At 34.5% G+C, this 23,629-nt stretch overlaps 1 protein-coding gene across 3 annotated transcripts in view; it reads left to right on the top strand.

Moving 5' to 3' along the window:
• LOC136033239 (EGF-like repeat and discoidin I-like domain-containing protein 3) overlaps nucleotides 1–23,629 on the top strand; it is a 118,409-nt gene that overhangs the window by 59,016 nt on the left and 35,764 nt on the right. For all 3 annotated transcript variants that reach the window (XM_065713953.1, XM_065713954.1, XM_065713955.1), the window contains exon 4: nucleotides 12,339–12,538. In XM_065713953.1, the coding sequence (XP_065570025.1) occupies nucleotides 12,339–12,538 (200 nt within the window). The remainder of the gene's footprint in view (nucleotides 1–12,338; nucleotides 12,539–23,629) is intronic.

Here is a 23,629-nt window from a genome sequence, read left to right as displayed (position 1 = left end):
GCCCCTAGTAACCCTCTTGGGCCCTTATTCCCCCTCTAGAGCCCCTATTCCCCATCCAGGGCTATTGGCACCCTCTTTTTTTACTTAGATTTTTTTAACTGAAAATCTTTCAATTTTTTTTCTTGTCTTAAAATCACATAAAAACATACTTCTAAGAAAATCATTTGTGATATTTTAAAGAATATCAAATGAGAATGATATAAATATTTCAGTCGTTATTTATCTATTAGAAAATAATATTTTTGGGACGCTTTTTCTTATTTTTTAACTTAAAAATTTTTTAGAACCATGAAAGAAAAAAGGTTTAATCAGTTTGATCTGTAAAAGTATAAAGAACGAAGACAATGAAATGAGATGTGAATTGAACTGACACAAGAAGTACCAACAGCCGAGACAATGATATTAGTATATGAATCAATTTGATCAGTTAAAGTACCTAGAACAATGAAAATGAAATGGAGTTGAATCAGATTGTCGGTTTTGATCTGCAAAAGCACCACGAACAGTGAAAATAAAATGGGGTTTGAGTTAGTTTTATGGATAAAACTACCAAGAACTCTGAAAATGAAAGGGGGATGTTAAGCAATTTGATCGGTAAAAGCACCAAGAACCATGAAATTAGAAGAAGTTTTTAACGGTTCGATCCTAAAAAGTATCAAGCACAGAGATATTTGAAACGATTTGAAATGATATTTGAATTGATTTGATCACTAAAAGTACCAACAGCCGAGACATTGAAATGAGTATATTAAATTTCTTCAGTAAAAGTACCAAGAACGATGAAAATGAAATGGGTTGAAACAGATTGTCAGTTTTTATCTGTAAAAACACCAAGAACAGCGAAAATGAAACGGGGTTTGAATTGGTTTACCCGTAAAAGTACCAAGAACCCTGAAAATGAAGGGGAGTTTTAATTGATTTAATCAGTAAAACACCATGAAAATAAAAGAAGTTTTAATCAGTTTGATCTGTAAAAGTTTCGAGAACACAGACAATGAAATCAAATTTCAATCGGTTTGACCGCTAAAAGTACCAACAGCCGAGACAATTAAAAAAGTATTTTAATCAATCATTAAAAGTAGCAAGAAGAATGAAAATAAAAGGGTGACTGGAATCGATTTGACCAGTAAAGTACCAAGAACGAAGTTTTAATCCTTTCGAACTGTAAAAGTATCAGAAACAGTGACAATGAAATGAGATCTGAGTCGACTTGACCACTAAAAGTATAAACAACAGAGACAATAAAATGAATACCTGAATCAACTTGACTAGTAAAAATACCAAGAATCGTGGAAACGAAAAGAGTCATAATAGGATATGATCTTAATCGGTAAAAGGATTTGAATCAGTTTTATATGTAAAAGTACCAAGAACCCTGAAAATGAAAAGGTGTTTTAATCGATTTGATCTGTAAAAGTATCAAAAACAAGAAGAATGAAATGGGATTCGAATCAGTCTGACCTGTAAAAGTATTAAGAACAGAGTCAATGAAATGAGATTGTAAATGAAAATGAAAGGTTGATATGAATCAATTTGTTCAGTAAAAGTACCAAGAACACTACTACTAAAAGAGTTTTTAATCAGTTTCATTTGGAAAAGTATCGAAAACAGAAACAATGAAATGAAGTATGAATTGATTTTACCACTAAAAGTACCAACAGCTGAGACAATAATTTGAATCAATTTGATCAGTTTATGTATCAAGAACGATGGAAATGAAATGGGTCTGAAACAGATTAACCATTAAAAGTAGAATTAAGAATGAAGATGAAAGGGTTGTTTGAATCGATTTGACCAGTAAAAGTACCAAGAAACATCAAAATAAGAGGGGGTTTCAATCAGTTTATCTTTAAAATTATCGAAAACACAGACAATAAAATGAGATTTGAATAGATTTGACCACTAAAAGTGCCAACAATGAGTATTTGAATCAGTTTGATAAGTTAAAGTATCAAGAAGAATGAAAATAAAATGGGGTTGAAACAGATCGATCATTAAAAGTAGCAAAGTAAAATGAAAATGAAAGGGTGATTTGAATAGATTTAACCCGTAAAAATATCAGGTACCATGAAAATAAAAGGGGGTTTAATCAGTTTGATTTGTAAAAGTATAAGGAACAGAGACATTGAAGTAGTATTTGAACGGATTTGACCAACTAGAAGTATCAACAACAGAGACAGTGATATTTATACTTGGATCTATTTGACTATTAAAATTTCTAAGAACTATAAAAATAAAAGGCATTTTAATCTATTTAAAAGGCGGTTAATAATAAAAGGCGTTTTAATCAAATAGTAAAAATGAAACAGAATTTGAATTAGTTATATATAGAAAAGTGCCCATAGCCTTGAAAATGAAAGAGGATTTTAATCAATTTTATCTGGAAAAGTGCCAAAAACAATAAAAATGAAACAGGACTTGAAACGGTTTGACCAGTAAAAGCATCAAGAACAGAAACAATTAAATTAGATTTTAATCGATTTACACACTAGAAGTACCGACAGCAGAGACAATAAAATGTGTATTTGCACCAATTTGATCAGTTAAAGTACCATGACCAATGTAAACTACTTGGGCTTTGCCCAGATTGATCATTCAAAGTAGTAAGAAGAATGAAAATGAAACGGGATTTGAATGGGATCAACCAGTAAAAGTATTAAGAACACAGACATTTCTATGAGATTTGATTTGATTTGACCGCTAAAAGTACCAATAGCAGAGACAATGAAAGGAATATTTGAATCAATTTCATCAGTTAAAGTATGAAGAACAATGAAAGTGAAATTGGGTTGAAACAGAGTCATCATTAAAATTAGCAAGTAGAATGAAAATGAAAGGCTGCAGAAAGAATGAAAATCAAAGAGTGAATTGATTTGACCAGTAAATGCATCAAGAAAATAAAAGAGGGTTTTAATTAGTTTGATCTGTAAAAGTTTCAAGAACAGAGACAATGAAATTAGTTTTTGAATTGATTTGAACAATAAAAGTGGCAACAATCGAGAAAATGAAACGAGTATTTGAATCAATTTGACCAGTAAAAGTACCTTTCATAGCCCAGGTACCTGTAGCCTAGGTACCTACAGCCAACCTACAACTGTACGGGATACCTAAATGAACCTAACTTGAATAAGGCTATTTGAACCTAACTTGAAATGCCAAACGAACCTAGCTCAAAATCAGATAACTTTTGGCCGGCTGCAGGTACCTTCAGTGTGGCAGGCTGGCTGCCGGTACCCACGACAGTTGTCGGTTGGCTGTAGGTACCTAGGTACCTTTGTCTCTGTTCTTAAGACTTTTACTGGTCAGGCCTATTCAGATCCAGTTTCGTTCTCATTGTTCTTGGTACTTCCACATATCAAATCGATTAATAATCCCTTTCACTTTCAGGGTTCATGGTACTTTTACAGATCAAATTGATTAAAATTCTATTTCATTTTCATGGTTCTTGACACTTTATATATAAAACCAATTCAAATCTTGTTTCTTTTTCACTGTTCTTGATACTTTTAGTGGTCAAACACAATCATTTTATTGTATTTTTTTATACTTGGAGGGGTCCAATCGATTCTAATCTCATTTCATTGTGTCCGTTCTTGATGCTTATATAGATTAAACTGATTAAATTCCCTTTTATTTTCATGGTTCTTGGTGCGATTACTGGTCAAATCGATTCTAATCACCCTTTTATTTTAATTCTTCTTGCTTCTTTTAATGATCGATTCTGAGGTTCATTTCATTGTCTGTGTTTTTGGTATTTTTAGTGGTCAGATCGATTCAAATTACATTTTTTCTTGTTTTGTTTTTGGTACCTTTAAAGATCAAACAGATTGTAACCCCCTTTCATTTTTATGGCTCTTGGTACTTTTACTGAACAAATCGATTCATATCACTCTTTCATTTTCATTCTTCTTGCTACTTTTAATAATCAATCTATTGCAAAATCATTTCATTTTCATTCTTCTTGCTTCTTTTAATAATCAATCTATTTCAAAATCATTTCATTTTCATTGTTCTTAGTACTTTAACTGATAAAATTGATTCAAATATTCATTTCATTGACTCTGCTGTCGGAACTTTTAGTGGTCAAATCGATTCAAATCGTATTTCATTGTGTCTGTTTTTGATAATTTTACAGATAAACTGATTCAACCTGATTTAAATTATTCGTTCTTGACACTTTTACTTATCAAATGGATTGAAATCCCTTTTCTTTTTCAGGGTTATTGGTACTTTTACCGATAAATCCAATTCAAACCCCGTTTCATTTTCAATGTTCGTTGTGCTTTTGTAGATCAAAACCGACGATTTGTTTAACCCCATTTCTTTTTCATTGTTCTTGGTACTGTAACTGATCAAATTAATTCATATACTCTTTTCATTGTCTCGGCTGTTTGTACTCTTAGTGGTCAAGCCAATTCAAATCTTATTTCACTGTCTCTGTTTTTTATATTTTACTGATTAATCTGATTCAAAATTGATTAAATTGGTAAAATTAATTAAAATCCACTTTCATTTTCAGAGTTCTTGGTACTCTTACCCATAAAACCAATTCAAACACCGTTTGATTTTCACTGTTCTTGGTGCTTTTACTGATCAAAACCGACAATCTGTTTCAACCCCATTCAGTTTCGTTATTCTTAGTACTTTAACTGATGAAATGGATTTATATATTAATTTCATTGTCTCAGCTATTGGCAGTTCTAGTAATGTAAATGATTCAAATCATATTTCATTGTCTCTGTTCTTGATACTTGTACAGATCAAACTATTAAAACTTATTTTATTATTATGGTCCTTGGTACTCTTACTGATCAAATTGATTAAAATCTACTTTCATTTTCAGGGTTCTTGGTAATTTTACCGATAAAATCAATTCAAACCCCGTTTCATTTTCACTGTTCTTGGTGGTTTTACAGATCAAAACGGACAATATATTTCAACTCCATTTCATTTTCATTATTCTTGGTGCTTTAACTGAACAAATTGATTCAATTACTCATTCCACTGGTGACTTATTTTTATATAGTATATTTAATTTGATTTTCAGATATGAAAAAAAGCTTAAAAAACCTATATAAAAAATCACTAAAGACAATATTCTTCTGATGGAAAAGTTACGACTGAATTAGTTATATCGTCGTCATTTTTATTTTTTTAAATATCACAAGTGATTTTCTTAAAAGTATAATTAATGTGATTCTAAGAAAAGGAAAACATTTGAAAGATTTTCAGTTAAAAAAATCTAAGTAAATAAAATGGGAAGGAGGGGGACTCGGGGTCTCTGGAGAGAGAGATGAAGCCTTGGAGGGAGATTTGGAACCCTAGAGGTAGACATGGAGCCCTGGATGGGGACTCGGGGCCCTGGTAGGCACCATTGGATCGTGGACGGGAATGTGGGGACCCAAATTCATGAGCAAGCCCTGATAATGGAAAACAGATGTGTTTAACGCGATTAAATTACAAAAATAATACCTGTCCGATTGTAGTGATAATCAGTTATCAATAAACAGTAATGAATAATCGGCTCGATACCATTAAAGTACAAAAAGATCTCTTCCAATTGTATATTAGAATCCATATCAAAACTTCGTTTATTAGATATCATGTCACTTCAAGCTCACTTCAGTTATTGAACAACATACTTGGCAAACGAAACTCAGATAATAATACTTCCAGAAATTTCCTTATCAATCGGGAATGATTACGTAATACCAAATGCTCGACAGACCCAATGTCTCCAGTAGCCCATAAGATTATGTGTTTTGTTAAAGTGATGGGATATGGGCCGTCTCGGGCTAATGGGAAATGGGTCCACTCGGACTGCATAATGGGATGCAGGGTTTACTTCTTTACCAGTTAATGATAAAAATCACTCAAAATTCTAAGAGTTTCCCCAGTTTAGAACGGCGATTTTGGTGAGAAAACACAGATTATCTAATTTGTGCTAGCTTGGGGGAGGTTGGGTTATTTTATGTTCTTTGATGTAAATTAATTATAAAATAATTTCTTCTGGTGGAAGTAAAGAGCGAAAATGAAACTTAAAACGAGCCAAAATTATTGGTTCGCACATTATGCAACATATATTTGCAATATTGGTTCAAGTAAACTTACTACTGCTAACAACTTACTTCATCAACAAGCTGCCTGAGGCCAGCACAACTACGCACGATCCTCCTCCATCCCAATATATTCAAAGCCTCCGTTTTCACACCCTCCCATGAAGCTCGCATTTCCTTCAAATGTTTGCCCACGACGCTTTCCCATCCCATTTGAGAACGTCCTGCTGAGCCATCTCATCCTTTCTCTCATTATGGGCCTAGAAAACGGGTAGGCCTAGAATTATTATTACAAGTAGGGGGATTGTACGGGATAGAATTAAACAGGTAGGCCTTACTATTTGAAATACGGTCAGTCAGTCGGGAACCTAAAACAGTCCTTAAGCAATTTCTCTGGAAAACCTCTAGCAAATCCTTATTCTTTTTTTTTTTGAGTGCCCATGCTTTAAAACCTTACTTTTACCACTGTCATCACTGTAGCTTCTAAGTCTAATCTTGGTTCACAGACTTTCATTCCTATTCTTCAGCTGTGAAACTCACAGTGGGCCATGGCTATTCTACTTTTAATATCTTTATAGCACCCACCATCTTTATTAATAATTAAAAAAAAAATTTAACTGAAAGTAAGGAGCGACATTAAAACTCGAAATGAACCAAAATTATTCCGTATATGAAAGGGACTGTCCCCTCCTCGACACCCCGCTCTTTACGCTGAAGTTTGACTCTTTCTCACAACTCTAATTTTTAAAACAATAAAAACATTGGCGTAAAGATAGAGGCGTCGAGGAGGGCACAACCCCTTTCATATACAGAAAAATTTCTGTTCGTTTTAAGTTTTAATGTCGCTCCTTACTTTCACTTGAAAAAAAACAGTTTTTTTTTATTTTGACTTACTGTGCATGAATAATTAAGACAAAATTTGCAAATTAATTATTTTTTTTGCTAAATAGATTTCTCGTAATTTAGATCGGACAATTTTGAAAAAAGAGGCGGAGGAGGAGGCCTAGTTGCCCTTCAATTTTTTGTTACTTGAAAAGGCGACTAGAACTTTTTTTTACGAACGTTTTTATTAGTAATAAATATACGTAACATACGAATTAACTGACGTAACGAACTTCTATATTTGTATATTTTATTACGTATATGAAGGGGTTTACCCCCTCCTCAATACCTCGCTCTTTACACTAAAGCTTGTATTTTTTCCCAAATCCTTAAGAATCACCCCTGAACCACACAGGCCGTAGAATAAATAGTTGACATTACTAAAGATACTTTAGTGTAGACAGTCAGGTATTGAGGAAGAGACGAACCCCTTTATATACGTAATAATTTCTGTTCGTTTTCAGTTTTAATGCTGCTCCTTACTTATAGTTGACAAAGCTTTTTTTATTTATTTTCTCTTTTTTAATAACACTAGTAACCCCCCCCCCCTTCATGGAAATTCTCTTCCGTCATGATAAATTCGTCCATGGAAAGATACTCCCACGTAACCTTCTCTCCATCCCCACCTCCCTCCCCCCCAAAAAAAGTGAAAAGTCCCCCTGAAAACGTCTGTATACCTCCTAATAACCATTACTATATGTAAACAATGGTCAAAGTTTGTAACTTGCAGCCCCTCCCCCGGGGACTTTAGGGGATAAAGTCATCCCCAAAGATGTAATTATTAGATTTTTTGACTATGCTGAAAAAATGGGTATCTCAAAATTTTGATCCGGTGACTTTGGAGAAAAACAAGCGTGGGAGGTGGCATCGGTGCCCTCCAGTTTTTGGTCACTTAAAAGGGCACTAGAACGTTTGATTTCCGTTAGAATGAACCCTATTGTGATATTTTAGGACTGCTGGGTCGATACGATCACCCGTGGGAAAAAAATTCAAATAAACACTTATCCATGATCTGTCTTCTGACAAAAAAATACAAAATTCCACATTTTTGTAGATAGGAGCTTGAAACTTCTACAGTAGGGCTCTCTGATACACTGAATTTGATGGTGTGATTTTCGTTAAAATTCTCTGACTTTTAGGAAGTATTTTCCCTATTTTTGAAACAAAGCAAATATTCTCAGGCTCGTAACTTTTGATAGGTAAGACTAAACTTGATGAAACTTATATATTTAAAATCAGCATTAAAATACAATTCTTTTGATGTAACTATTGGTATCAAAATTCTGTTTTTTAGTTTCAGTTACTTTTAAGCTGGGTCGCTTCTTATTACAGTTCGTTAGTACGAATTATTTGATACTACAAAGGCAGGTGAAGTTCAAATAAGGTGACTCGTAATTGTCCCTAACTTTGTAGAATTTTGAAAAGCTTGTTCCTTAGTGATTTAGAGAAATACAATTTCAATTCTATCAAAGCCAATATTAAGATCAGTTTTTGGTTTAGCTTTTAAATGAGCCCTCAAACAGCTCTTTATGGTGTTCCAGTACCCCACTAACAGCGTTGCCACCACATTCATTTCCTAGAGTGCTACAATTTCCCGCATTTGCGTGCTAAACAGCGATTTTCGATGCTACAATCAAAAAATAAATAAAAATTCGTGCGTGTCGCGGCTTGCGCCGTGACACAGGCATAGTCCGTCTATGCGTACTTAGATTATTTCTTAGGTAATTTTCTACTCTTTTTTAATGTAAAGGATCCGATCAGAGCTTTGAACGGGAAAATGTACGCACGCACACATATCCCTTATTTAAATATATTTTGCTTATTGTCATGCATAAAAATGTTCTTACGTGTATTTTGTTGTGAGACACATTATGTAATCGCATTTTACATGTTTATATGTTCAATTTGGTCATATAAGAGAAAAAGTGGTACATTCAATATAGCACGTGTTACAGTGTCAAACATGATGATATAGTGCAAAAATAGCGCTTTCGTTCTCCAGGTGGTAACCCTGCCCACTAACAGTGAAGGAAAAAAAAACAGAAAAAAGATGACACCTCAGTACTACCATGCAAAAACGTGATTTTCGCCATTTTTCAAGATTGGGGCTGTAATTATCATGTATTGGCTTTAGACAATTGAGATCCCAGTGGTTTACTTTTCGTTCCGATCCGATACCATTTTCAAGGGTTTTCCGGCTTTTTATCAAAATTCCTGTAAATATTTTTTCAAAATAACATTCAGTATGAAGATTAATCGGAACGATAGTTTCTGAATAATTTCTTAATCAGCTGCTAGGAATTTTTTTCCTATTAATCAGTTTTTCTTGAAAAAGAATTTTTAAACTTTGGGCTACTCTGGGCCATGGTTTGCTCTTTACTTGCAGCTATTTCTTTTGCTCTTTATTTTGATAGCTACCGCGGAAACTATGATAATTATTATTAGGTTTACTTATTTATTGGTCATCTCTTAAGTTCTGCATTTCATGTTTTGCTTTTTTTGCTGAGAATAAATGTAAATATAAGATGAAATTCAAAAGGGTGTGTAGCATTAACAAGTCATGACTTCTGGCAGTTATTGTTTTTGTTTCCTTGATTTAAATAAACGTTGTCGTTGTTACTGTTAGAACTCATGGATTTTTATTATAGGTTAGTTCTTCTTCTTGTTCTTTGAAACATGCAATTGTAAATGATCACAAATGAAATTATGATTTATTGAAGAGATAATGCAAAGAAATTGGCAAAGTAGAAAAAACCAGTGTTAAGAGCCGTAAAAGGAAGAAACTATAGATTCGTTTTACTAATACATATTTTAATGTTTCATTTTGCCGAACCATTTTGTTCTTGGCAAGGAGCTGAGAGAACTTTGCATTATTATAGATCATTATAGATCATATTATATACAATAACTGTCTTAAATAAAATATCGTAAATGCATAAATATAGTTATGAAAAAGGAGGTAAACATATGCAAAGCCTTAGCTGCACGAGGGGCTCTCTGTAAGTATCTTTCATAATACAAAATGAAAATTGAACGAATACCCAAAACATATTAATATAGAAATAAAAAAGAAAATACCATGTCTGTTGCAATTTTGACGCAGGAATTATAATAATCTTGGATTATTATGTTTTACTTATATTTGTAAGCTTGAAGAAGGCTTTTAAATGCATGTTGCTATGGATAAGTCATGTCGCCTTCTAAAATAGCTCTTTGGGGTTTAATACAAAAAAAAAATTCCACTTAATATAGTTTTTAGAGAGTATCTATGTGGGCAAAAGTATTTAAAGAGCGTATCAAGAATTTTAGAGCTAAGGTCTCTAAATAGAAAAAAATAGACAAAATTTTATTGGTTTCTGAGACACATATTCACAAGACTTTATTTCTTTGGTTATCTGATTATTGATTATTTTCCTTATTTTCCTTGATTATTTTCTTCTATTTTTACTTTATTATTTTCCTTGGTTAATGGTCTTGATTATCACCTCTCTAGGTTTAGAATGTTATTTGAATGTTGTGTGTTTATTTTCGTGGTTGAAGTCAGCTACAAGAGTGATGCTTAAAAATGTTAACTGGAGAAGTATAAAATATAAACAGAGTCATTCTTTATGTTATGATAGTGGAATTGACTTTTAACTTGAATTATTTGAAAGTATCAAACCTTAAAATATTTTAATGTCAGACCAAAAGCAGCATCTAAATATTCTGATAGTAGTGGCGCCAATTCCGGAAAGCTTAGGGAGAGAGAGGGCAGCATCTAAAGGAAGAGAAAAAGCAGCATCTAAGGGAGAGAAAAGCAGCATCTAAATGTTCTGATAGTAGTGGCGCCAATTCCGGAAAGCTTAGGGAGAGAGAGGGCAAAATATATTTTTCAGAATCTAGGAGAGAACTTGTCTATTTCCAGTATTTTCAATAAAGATACCAAGGGAAGAAATTTTTCACTGAAAATACCCACAAGAAATATATTTTTCAAAGTCTAAGGGAGATGGAAAATCTAGGGGGGGGGGGTATTGTCCCTTCAATTGACATCACTGTCTGGGAGCGGTTTATGGCTAAGTGATTTTAAGGTAGGCATCTATTCATTTTCATATCTGATTTTAACTGGTGACATTCTATTTTTAGTTTGTTGCTGCCTTCACAACTCCCAAACATAAATACAACTTTGAGCTCTGGTCAATATTATCTCCCGACTACCCTAATACACTACCCTAAAAATAGGGTAGTGTATCAAACAAATTGTAATAGAATGATATTCAAATTAGAAATTTCCAAATAAAGGCGGTGGCATTTTCAAAAGTCATTTCTATCACTACCACTCATGCCACAACAAGCGCTAAATCACTTGAGGATCATATACTGATGAACATTCCTCTTGGTTATCCCACCGTATTTAAATTTCTGCATTGGCTATCTTCCAAGAGATACTCAAATAGTTACGTTTTCATTTAGAATTTTTCCACTTTATTGTGGGCTTGCTTACCCTCTTCTGGGACGTTTAGTGGAACTATTTTTAGGGCACGGTCTCTGTGCAACCATACAACAGTTAAAATTTTGTCACCTTAAATCTAGCTATTTAGTTTCAGTATGCACTGGTAAGTTTTCAGGTGTTATTTTAAAAACTAATGTAGGCGGAAAACACAAAGCTGTTTAGTAATTTCTTGTAGTAATTGCTCCTTCGACAATATGTAAACATTGCTTATGTACATTGGCCGACACGAAGGTTATTGTTTGACAAACTAAGGAGTGACAACAATTTTTTCATAAAGTGAAAAGAAACTAGTAGTTCGGTGTAATAATTATTCCCTTAAAGAGGTTTTTCAATTAATCTGCTTGCCTAAATACCTCGAATTTCAAAATGATAGAAATAGGCTACTTGAGATTCGAATCAGGTGGACTAGAAGTCATGCCTATGCGGAGAAGTGGATAGGCTGGCTATTTCATTCCAATGATATATCTGAAGAATCCCACCCCTCGTGGGGAACCTGAAAACAGTAATATAAGTTTTTTTTAATGATTTGCTCCACTCTCTTAGATTTATTAACCAAGACTCAATCCTTTAGGGTTCAGTGACTAAATTTTTTAGAGAGTTTTTCCAGTCGGGTTTAACTTGAAAATAGAAAAAGTACATTAATAAGCCGAAATTCTCCTAAGATGTGTTTAAATCCGTATCATAAGATGAATTCTCGCTGCCCACTTCTACAAGCATGATTCAAATTTAGCCAAAGTCAGGTCTTACATTACCTTCAATACTGGCCAAATCCAATCCAAAGGGGCCTATGTTTTGTTTTTAAATGAACTATAACGTAACATTTAACTCCAGCTTCCTGGTTTATCCTTCTTGATTTGTTCACAAAAGCAATCGAAGTTGCAAAATTTTCATAAAACTTCCTTTTAATGTAGGTTGTCCAGGTTTGCTGGGATTAAGTACGGGTGCAGTCCAAGACTGGCAAATTGCAGCCAGCTCGACTCATCACACTGCTGACAGTTATGGCTGTTCGACGAAGTGGGCAAGGCTCTACATGCCTGGTAGTAAAGCATGGTGTGCCAGACATAGAAGCCAAAACGAGTGGATTCTGGTCGATCTTGGTGTGCCGGCTATAGTAAGTAGGAAAAAAAACCTCTAGTTGCGTCTTCGAATATGGAGAAATGAAAATAAATAAATACTAAGCAATAATGTAATAAGTATAATAATATAATCAAGTAATAATAACTAAATAAATACTAATGTAACTAAATATTGTTACATGACTAGCTCAGTAGCGTCAATTCACAAAAATATAGGGAGAAGAGTCAATTTTTCTATTCCTTTTTGGGGGGGGATTTGTCATGTTCTTGAATTTTTCAAAGAAAATTTCAGAAAAAAGGCGTTTTCGAATGATTATTCCCCAAAATAGAATTGTCAAAATCCAGGCGGCGGAACCAAAATCTAGGGTAAGGTTCAAATACATCCTTGTCCTCTCCCTCGACAAATCATTTTCACTGCTGGAATACCTGCAATAGTGAGTAAAAAAGCTGCTCCTAAGTCTCTGAACATTAAGAAATGCAAATAATCAAATGCTATTGTCTTCCAAGTGTGAAAACTACTATTATTCTATGTTTAATTTTAGTATAACAGGGATTTCTGCCATAATAAGTAAAAAAAAAAGACTTGTTAAGATTATAATATCCAGAACTGCAAATAACTAAACACCATTGTTTCAAGCGTTAAAAACAAATATTATTCTATGTTTTAGTTATTACTACAGGACTAGCTATACTTCTATCTGAACCAATTCTGTTTGAACAGACTGCCTGTCCATGGATTATTCTTTATGGTTTATTGTGTATGGCTATGCTGTTTGGCCTGTGTGATTGTATGGATGAGTAGGGTTAAGGCCTCATTCAAGTACTGATCTATATTAATCACTAATGTAGGAAAACAGTCTTCCTTTTCTCCTTCTGTCTTCTTTTTTATGTGTTTGTGCTGTTGCATTGGTGATTTCTCTTTTCATTATACATGAAGGGGGTTGCCCCCTTCTCAACACCTCAGTCTTTACAATAATTTTTTTAACACTTTAAAAAAAAGCTTTTAATTGTTCTAATTAAACGACCCTTGTGTTTCAGGAGTCGTTCTAAAAAAACTGGGACAAAATTCAAACTTTAGCGTAAAGAGTGAGTTGTTGAGGAGGGGAAAACCCCCTTCATATACGTAATAATTTCTGTTTGTTTTAAGTTTTACTGTTACTTTTTACTTTCAGCTATAAAAATATTTTTATATTTAATTTCTGATCGTTTTTAAAATAACGCCAGGAAATATGGCCCCGCCTCCATGGAGGAATCCACCTTTCCATGGGAATATCCTCTAGACAGCTCAATCCCGGTGAAAATTTACCCCGTACAATTATCCTTAGCAACTCCACTTATAAAATTAATACGGAAAAGAGAAAGCAAGACATATAAAACGAATTTTGTCTAAGAATTCTGGCAAAATCCCTCAGTGTATAATTTCTCTTGACAAGTTCACCCCCTGGAAACTTTCCTCCTAATGGAAAATTCTCCCGTTGATAAACCCCCAGCCTAAAATTCGTCCCCACTCCCTGCCCAAAACTGTATGCATACTTCCCAATAACAAATACTATAGTAAAACAGTTCAAAATAGGGATGATACCTTTTTATTGACAGTGAAATATAAAATTATTTAACTGGATATTTCGAACACATATACAGTGTTCATCATCAGCAGTAAAACCATGATGAACACTGTATATGTGTTCGAAATATCCAGTTAAATAATTTTATATTTCACTGTCAACAAAAAGGTATCATCCCTATTTTGAACTGTTTTACTTTCGTCATGGAAAGGCAGTGTGGTCTTCGAAGTTATCAACAAATACTATGCGTTTTATAAATTATATATTATTAATTTTTATTGTATTTACTATTAATTTTATAAACCAAAGATCTTTTCCCTGGGGTGGGGGGAGGTGGGCTGGTCATGCTATATCCAACGGAAGAGTAATTTGGTCTTTCATTTATGATTAACAAAATTGCTATCTGTAAATTTTGATCGGATGATTTGGGGAAAAGGGGGGCGGGGGAGGGGGATTAGCTGCCCTCCAATCTTTTGGTTACTTAGAAAGAGTGCTAGAATTTTTAATTTCCGTTCGAATGAGCCTTTTTTACGATGTTCTAGGACCAATTGGTCGGAACGATCACCCCCTGGAAAATAAAAACAAAAAACAAACAAATAAGCATGCATCCGGGTTAAGTCCCAGGCAAAATGAGTTAAGCAAACGTGACTTTAAAGATGTTCTAAAGGTTGTCCAGTTTCTCCTGGATTCTTCACCTTTCACAGAGGAGCCATTTCTCAGGAATATAGTAATTGCCGAGATTCCGCGTGAGCAGGTTGACGTAGACGAGGCTATACCAATAGGTTGGGAAATCCTGAATGATACGACTGGAAAAGACACAAACATTTACGCTTTCAAGAAGAAAGCAACTGCTATTACTATGAGAGTGCAAAGTAACCTGAAGTCGGCAGCAGAACTGTTGACCCTGCTTTGATGTTTCAAAGGCTGTTCACTGTTGCAAAGAGTTCAGATGAAGAATTCCAGACTTTTTCAAATACGAACTCTGATTCCCACCACCTTCGATATTTGAGCCGTATGGTTGTCTTTGGTCGGTGGACAAACCAGTGCTTGCCAATACGATCTGGCACGAAATTGAAGGCCTGAACCAAAGACAGATTGCTTACTTAAGAGCTTGGATGAACTTTATTTTGTATGAGATTGCAGGGCCCTTCTACATCTTTCGCGTTCGGAGAAATACAGTACTCGGATGCCTGCACCAAATAAGTTGACTATGTGAAACGAGGATATGGATGAGCTTTCATAGCGTTTGGTGGGTATTTATCTGGATCTTCAATCAAAGACGTAACCACTGAGAGGAGGAATAAGTCTAAGGGTTTCCTAAGATCATCATTGAGCTGCTGATGCCTTGTTTAGTGAAAAAAACGAAAAGGTAATTTCGTTAGCAACGCAGAAAACAAGCAGACAATTATCAGCATATTGTCCGGCAACCTTAATGATGCAGGCTATAAAGTGTACCAGTCACCAGCCGATGCGCCTTGTGAATTGTGATGACTGTGATCGAGTCGGCAGTACGCCAACCTACAGTCTTAATAGGAGAAGATACGAACTTACTAGTCCTTTTACTATACCACATGAAACGATATTGTAAACCGATATTTTTCCATTCCGAGTCACGGAAAAATGGAGGTAGTCTGTGGGATACATTGGCTGCTAAACTAAAACTTGGTGACACCCTTTGTGACCAAAGTCTTTTCCTCCTTGCCTTTCTTGGATGTGATTTGATTTCGCGAATTAATGGCATAAAAAAAATGAACACCACTGAGCAACGCAAAAAAGAAGAAAAACTTCCAGGATATCGCCGGACTATTCCAGATTCAGCTACTACAAAAGACGACATTAGAAAAGCTGGAGAGGAGGCCATGCTTATATTACTTAAGGCTGCAGAAAATGAAATAAGTCTTGACAAGTTCTGCTGCGAGAAATTCCTCGCAAAAATTGGAGGTTCGAGTAGGAGTTGGAGGTTTGGGAAGTGTGTGCAGGCCCAAAAAATTCTACACACTAGTGATGTTTGCAAGTATCATTCGCTTCGAGCGTACTTCCAAGTACAAGCGTGAAAAATAGTGAGTGTTGACTGGATCCTTTGGAGTTTTCCTTAATTTTACGGAAAGGCGAATTAAGACCTGTGCATTCATATAGATCATGGGTACCGCCTTCCCTTCTCTCAGTGTTTCACTGTAATTGCTTGAGCGAGCGTTCGACGCTGCGGTGTTCTTGCGAAAATCATGACTTAAAATGTACCTGAACTTGAGAGGAAGTGAAACAGTTGATACCGAAAACCTTGAAGACGATGATAGCGAAGAAGCAGACCAAATTTTTGAAAAGCTGTGCCCCTATTCAATGAATCTCTGTATTACTGTAATTTTCCTTAGCCTTATGTAATTGATCTATGTGTTTCATCATATCTGGATATATTGATCTCTTATTTGGAACTCATATTTCATCTCAGCTAAGGAAAGCTCTTTGACAGAATGTTTTTTGTTGTTGCCAAATATGCGTTTTACCTTTCCCTCTTCCTCATCATTCTTACTCACTTTCACAAAACTAAGGTTTCAGGCATACTTGACTTTACCTGAACTCAGTCTTGGTTGTTACCAAGGTTTGAGGCAGCAAATGTTTTGCCATAGGCCAAGTTTAATATACACCTGTCGGCTGAACCTTTCCCCAATCTCTCTCTCTCTCTCTCTCTCTCAAAGCTCTAAGCCCCGAACAATTCTTTTGAATTTAAACATTTAGTTTCATCTTCCTCAGCAAAAAAAAGAGTGAGTAAATGACGTATCTAATCACATTTGCTGGTATTTGCTCAATCAACATTTTTTGTCTCAACCTCAAATCCAACCTCAAAAACTCAAATTTGTGAAAGAGCTAGAGCGACACATTTTTTGGATTCAGAATCAGCAAATATTTTTTCAGGTAGTGAAAGAATCATTTGTGCAGCAATTTGTTTGAGGTTGACCCTTTTTTTTTCATAGTTTTCCAAGACTCTAATGTGTCAAGCTGGCTGTAATTTACCAGTCCCGGACTACACCTGTACTTAACCCAAGCGAACTTGGACAACCTACAAATACGAATGTGTTATGTAAATTAACATAGTTTTAATTATTTGTATACCCCAAACAAGAAGGGGGAATTGAAATTTGGAGTTGCGTGGGCGTAATGGTTCAATTAAAGGCATAGGTTGCATCTATAAGAATCCTGAAATGCTGTTCAGTTGGAAAAATACTGTTTAGTTCAGTTCAGAAAAAACTGTTCAGTTGGTATGTCTCTTTTTTATTTCTAATATTAACTATTAAAGATGATATAAATTTTCAAATTAATTTTTTATATATATCTGTTGAATTGAATTATTCCTAATTACTTTGGTTAGAGATTAAATTAATATTAAATTAATTTAATAAAAATCATTTTGATACTCTTAAATAAATTTTAGTTTAAAAATCAGGTTTTATATTTTCTTTTTAATCAGGAAATGATGTACATTCCGAAAACTTACATTATTTTATGTTTCCCGAAAGGTCCACTTAAATTAACCTAATTGAGCCCAGGTAAAAACATTATCAGAACTTGAATCCAATTTATTGGGGTTCTTAGGGTACTGGGATTAGCACGCTCTTATCCTGAATTTTGATGCCTTCGGGTCCCAAGGCTAGTAAACTGCGATCTCAATCTTAAAAACCAAGGATTGGTGGCTCAACCAGAGGTGGTCTTCTTTGGCCATTGATTTTAGCGAGAGCTTACATAAGTCATATTGTTTAACATATTTTGTTACTTCATGTGTTTTCCTAGTAGAAAAAAATTTAATTTATTCTGCTAGATATCCTAATCACTTAGAATTTTTTTTTCTTCCATTCTTGTATCAAGAAATGCTATTAAGTCATTTTCACAAAAATAGATAAATAAATATTCCTAGAAGGCCTTTTCTAACTAAAACTAATCCAAGTATTCCTTTCTTTTCCTTCGCTTATTTCTTCTTGATATGTGATTCGATAAAGTCCCATTCTTAAGTCCAGAGAATCCTCAATGCTTTTTCCCGCGTGATCAGAATTAATAAACAGAAAATGGCCCGATGTATCTCTCATAGTATCTTTTTCAATTAATTTCTTCTCTTGTATATTCAACTAGATAAAAGTATGATCAATGTTCAAATTATGATACGAAAATTAGGTTTTAACAAAGGGTGAATTGAAGTTAGACAAAACCAACAACTGGCAACCAGCTTATAAGAAATGGTTGTTGTATTTCCTTCTATAACAAACTGACTTAATTGCACTATAGTGATTATAGGAGTATATATATATATATATATATATATATATATATATATATATATATATATATATATATATATATATATATATATATATATATATATATATATATATATATATATATATATATATATATATATATATATATATATATATATATATATATATATATATATATATATATATATATATATATATATATATATATATATATATATATATATATGTGTATATATACATATATGTATATATTTATATATATGTAAATATATATATACATATATATATATATATATATATATATATATATATATATATATATATATATATATATATATATATATATTCATAATGAATCCTACAGCCAGGACACCTAATGACGCCAGGATACCTACGGTTAGGATACCTAATGAAACTTAAGAACACGAGAGTTAGCTTAATTATAGAAAAATGGAAATAAGACCTTAAGTATTGACGGACTCATCATCTAGAGCCGTGATTTCCAACGTGGGGCACACGCCCCACTGTAAGGTGTGGGAATAGTTTGGTCGGTTATAGGCAGGACGCACACCCTTCGACTGATCAAGCAGTTCGTGCATCAAGTTTATCAAAAGGCTTGTTTGCAATATTCAAAGAACGGCTGCAGAAATTAAGTTGATACTTTCGGGGCACGTTCAGGGGGATGTTCAAAGCTGTCGGAGGGCAGTCATTATCGCTCCCATGCCTTTTTTTAGCTACCCTGTCACAAAAGACATCTGATCAAAATTTTGAAACTGCCACTATGTTCAAATTAGTCTAAAGGTCAAATAACTATGCCTTGAGGGATCACATGACCCTCCACAGCCCCTGTGGTAAGGGCTGGGAGTTATGCATGTTACCCATTGTTTACATATAACCTTTCTTATTGGGCAAAGGGACTTGTTTGATCCTGCGTCTTCAAAGAGGCCTAGTGTATTAAGGGGAATATGAACCAAAAATGTTAGGAAAGAAGTTTTCATAATAATATCAAACGGTTCGTGGTAACGAACTGTAGTAAGGAGCGACCCGGCTCAATAGTAACCAAAACTCTAAAAAACGGAATTTTGAAACGAATAGTTACATAAAAAGAATAGAATTTTAAAGCTGATTTCAAATATATAAGTTTTATCGAGTTTAATCCTACCCATCAGAAGTTACGAGCTTGAGAAAATTTGCCCTATTTTAGAAAATAGGGGGAAACACCCCCTAAAAGTCATAGAATCTTAACGAAAATCACACCATCAGATTCAGCGTATCAGCGAACCCTACTGTACAAGTTCCAAGCTCCTATCCACAAGTGGAAATTTGTATTTTTTGCCAGAAGACCAATCACGGATGCGTGTTAATTTGTTTGTTTGTTTTTTTCCCAGGGGTGATCGTATCGACCCATTGGTCCTAGAATTTTTCAGAGAAACTTTCAGGGCATGATGAGAGGGATGTACAAGTGACGAAAAGGCAATATGCGCATACTTCCTTATATGAAATTACTCCGTATATTTAAGGGGCTTTCCCTCTTCAACACCCCGCTCTTTACACTAAAGGTTTTGCTGTTTTAAGAGGTAGAGTTAAGAGAAAGAGTCAAACTTTAGCGTAAAGAGCGGTGCGTTGAAGAGGAAAAGCCCCTTTCATTTACGGAGTAATTTCATATGAGGAAGTATGTGCATATTGCCTTTTCGTCAGTTGTACATCCCCCTCATCATGCCCTGAAAGTTTCCACTTAATATTCTTAAGCCATTCATAAAATTAAAAATCTTTATTTCGATCTGAATATTTCTATTTCTCATAATATCAGAAAAAAACGTTATAACCGAGATTACCGAAAAAATGAATTTAATTCAAAGAAGATGCCTGCAGTATACTGATATACTCCAGTATTGAACTAGCTATCAAAGGGATTACACCTGTTTGAACTTTTGAATTGTTTGAACTTGATTCCTTAGCCATGAATTAATTCAGTGACTACAGAAATTGTGGAATCTGATACTTGAATTTATCACACAATCAGATTCTTGGCGTTTTGAATTGAGAAAATTAGATACGATAACCAAGTGTGCTGTATAGAAAAAATTGGATATAATTTGCCTGCGCGTTAATTACACTTTTTAGTGTAGAGAAGGATTAGCAGTTGGGCCGACCTCGCACAGTTTGGACTGATTGTTCACTTGGATACATTAGTGAGGCTCGGCCCTCACGGAAAGATAAGTTTCTTTCACTTTATAATCTTTCATTTACTAGGCATTAATCCTGCGAACATTAAAATCGGTGATTTATTCCTAGCCAAATTTGCGGGCTATCCCCTCTGGCCAATTCGAATCCCTAGAGGTAATGACGACGAATACCGGAGACTGCAAATTTGCTGTTTTTTGCTACGGCAAAAAAAGGGACTGTTCCCTCCTCAACGCCCTGCTTTTTGCGCTAAAGTTGTACTCTTTCTCTCAACTCTAATTTTTAAAACAGTAAAATCTTTAGCGTAAAGAGCAGGGCGTTGAAGAGGGAACAGCCCCTTTCATATACGGGGGAATTTCTGTTCGTTTTAAGTTTTAATGTTGCTCCTTACTTTCAGTTTAAAAAAACTTGTTTTTTTATTTAATAATACTCTAGAGCCACACTTTAAACAAAAGCATTTTCCTGTAATGACGTCACATTCACATACATTTATAGAGCAATACAGATACGCGACAGTATTGCAACGATGCTATGCATTGTATCAAAGGTGTTGCACACAAAAAACTTTTCACTCGCGTAAAATACACCCGAAGGACAATTCGAAAAAGGATACCAAGTTAATGGCCTTTTAACCCTCCCTCAGGTAAATATGGGTTAATTTTGGGTAAGAAAACCTAAGCATCAGGAGGGGGCATCAGGATGTAAGAAATTCCTAGGTGGAACATGGCGCAAAATCGGCTTGGAACCACTGATATAGATCAATAGGACTGAGATTCTAAGCTGCCAGTCCTTTATTGACAAAATACAGAATTTAGCTCCGATGATGACTGCATCAACCTCGTGATCTTAGAATATCGGGAGAGAACTTGTTTCACGTAATGGTGGAAGTTCTTGTGCCCTTTGTAAGGGAAGCAATAAAGTGCCAGTTTTTGGATATTTTATGCCACAAAACAACAATTCTGACTCAATTAAAGCCAAAATATCATTAAATGGTAATTCTTAGATAGTTCTTTCTTAGATCTGTATAATTCTTAGATCTGAACATAATTGCTAGAAAACAACGCATAATTTTTTTTTAGTTTCTGTCTTCGTAAGCTCTTAGTTTGGTTTGACACGTCGTCACACAGTAGATTGAGTCCACAATTAGTCCACAATTAGTCCTTAGACATGCACAAGGCTCATAAACAACAAAGGATTATTACAATCAGTAAAGTTTGGCCTTCATTTCACTAGATAAATTCACTTGAAACTTTATTTCACGCATTGTATGTTTTGAATCGCTGCACACCGAGAGTTAAGGGTGAAGGTCTGTTGATCTGTCTAGGTGGAGGGGGGGGGCTGTAGCATCATCAAGTACATTTTGTGCGCAAATTATACTCTTCGTATTAGGTACTTCAGATCAATATAGATGAGGGAGGAAGGTATCCTCAAAGAAAAAAAATGCCTGAAGAGTCATCGATTTTCGAGAATTAGGAAACTATAACCTCAAATTAAGTTTTGGCTTTCAAGCTCCCTCTTCCCCACTTCACAATTTCGTGGGGTACAATTTTCTTAGGGGTGACATTAGTAAGTAAATTTCTGTTGAAAATTCTGAATTACTCATTTTAAATGTAAATGTATATGAGGGGTAAATAATGAAAACAATTTAGATAAGTAGGTATCGCCAAATTCTAACCTTAAAAACTTCTGCAGAAAGGAGCACCCCACCTCACGTTTTGGATAGTTTTCCGGAGAGCTGAAATAAGCAAAAAATTACTAATTGAAGACCAACATCAATCCTCCAATTATTTTCAAAAATATTTGAGAACATATGACAGCAAGGATAAAAGACAGCATGGATACTTTCAACCCATGGGTACACTATTGGGTAATCAGATAAGGCTCTGGGAAAGTCCACGCAACAAGTCATGCTTTTTATCACTTAGTTGACATTATTGAAAATGCCCTAGAAAGTGGGGGGGGATTCCGAGGATAATTATTATTGATCTTAAGAAGCTGTCAGACACTGTCGATTTTGAATTACATTTATGCATACTTAGGGAGTTACTTAGGGATATTAGAGATTTAGTGGTCTATAACATTTAGAGTTCTCTAGAGGAGTAAGATATTTACAAGTAATGTCAATACAGATTGGCAAGTATCGTCAAATATAAATGGCAAATTGGCAATACATATCGTCAAAATTGGCAAGTATTGGAACCCTGCATGCATCGAATTTCTATTATAATGTGTTAAAGGTAATAATGTATATTATAATGTGTTATTCGGTGAGAAGAGAGCGAAAAAAACTGTTTTCCTACTGTAGTAATTGAGACAATTAAGTACTTGAACAATGTCTTGACCTTACTCACCTATTCAATGATCTAGGACGAAACAGTATAACCCAACTGTCAACCAAACAGAAGGGTCCATGTCCGTGAACCCTTCTGTTGCTACCAAAATTAGGTTTCTCACTAGAACGGGATTTATGGCACCTGAGCCAGTGCTCCTTTGTATGTAATTCGAGATAACAGCTTACTAGTTTTTAGACCCAGTAGCCTATAAATTAGGATAGCATCTTGCTAAATTCGGTACCCTCTGAAATTCAATAAATATAATATTTGATTTTATAATATAGTCCTGTATATAATATAGACCAGGCTTTGATTTCCCCTTGTAAAAATATGATTACCTTTGATTGCAATTACCTTTTGAGTCTTGATTCTTTTTGGGGGGTGAAGGATCTGTTAATAGATCCAGAAAGATTTGCCCCCCCTCCTATTTCCCTCAGTTCATCTCATTGATTTTTGTTTTCCTTGTGTAAAATTTCTACCGAGTATAAGCACCCTCTATGCTTGGAAGTTCTACCATGCCATCTGTATTGCTCTATTAATTTTCCTAGGCATCCCGTTTCTCAATCAACATCCCCGTTTATAGATAAATTTTAATCTTTGGGTACCAACATCAGGAAACTGCTGCTTTGACTTTAGATCTAAAGAGGCCCCATCCGGTCAACGAAGAACTAGCTCTAGTTTATGATACTGTTGGTGTGGAATCCCAATCAAATTGTGGGGTTCAACAGGGACCTACTTGGGATTATTATTGTTTCTTTTGCATTTGATATTTTCAGGTT

The sequence above is a fragment of the Artemia franciscana genome, chromosome 11 (assembly GCF_032884065.1).
Source record: "Artemia franciscana chromosome 11, ASM3288406v1, whole genome shotgun sequence".
NCBI lineage: Eukaryota > Metazoa > Arthropoda > Branchiopoda > Anostraca > Artemiidae > Artemia > Artemia franciscana.
Note: the sequence above shows the minus strand (reverse complement) of the source record. Positions and strands in the feature narration are given on the sequence as shown.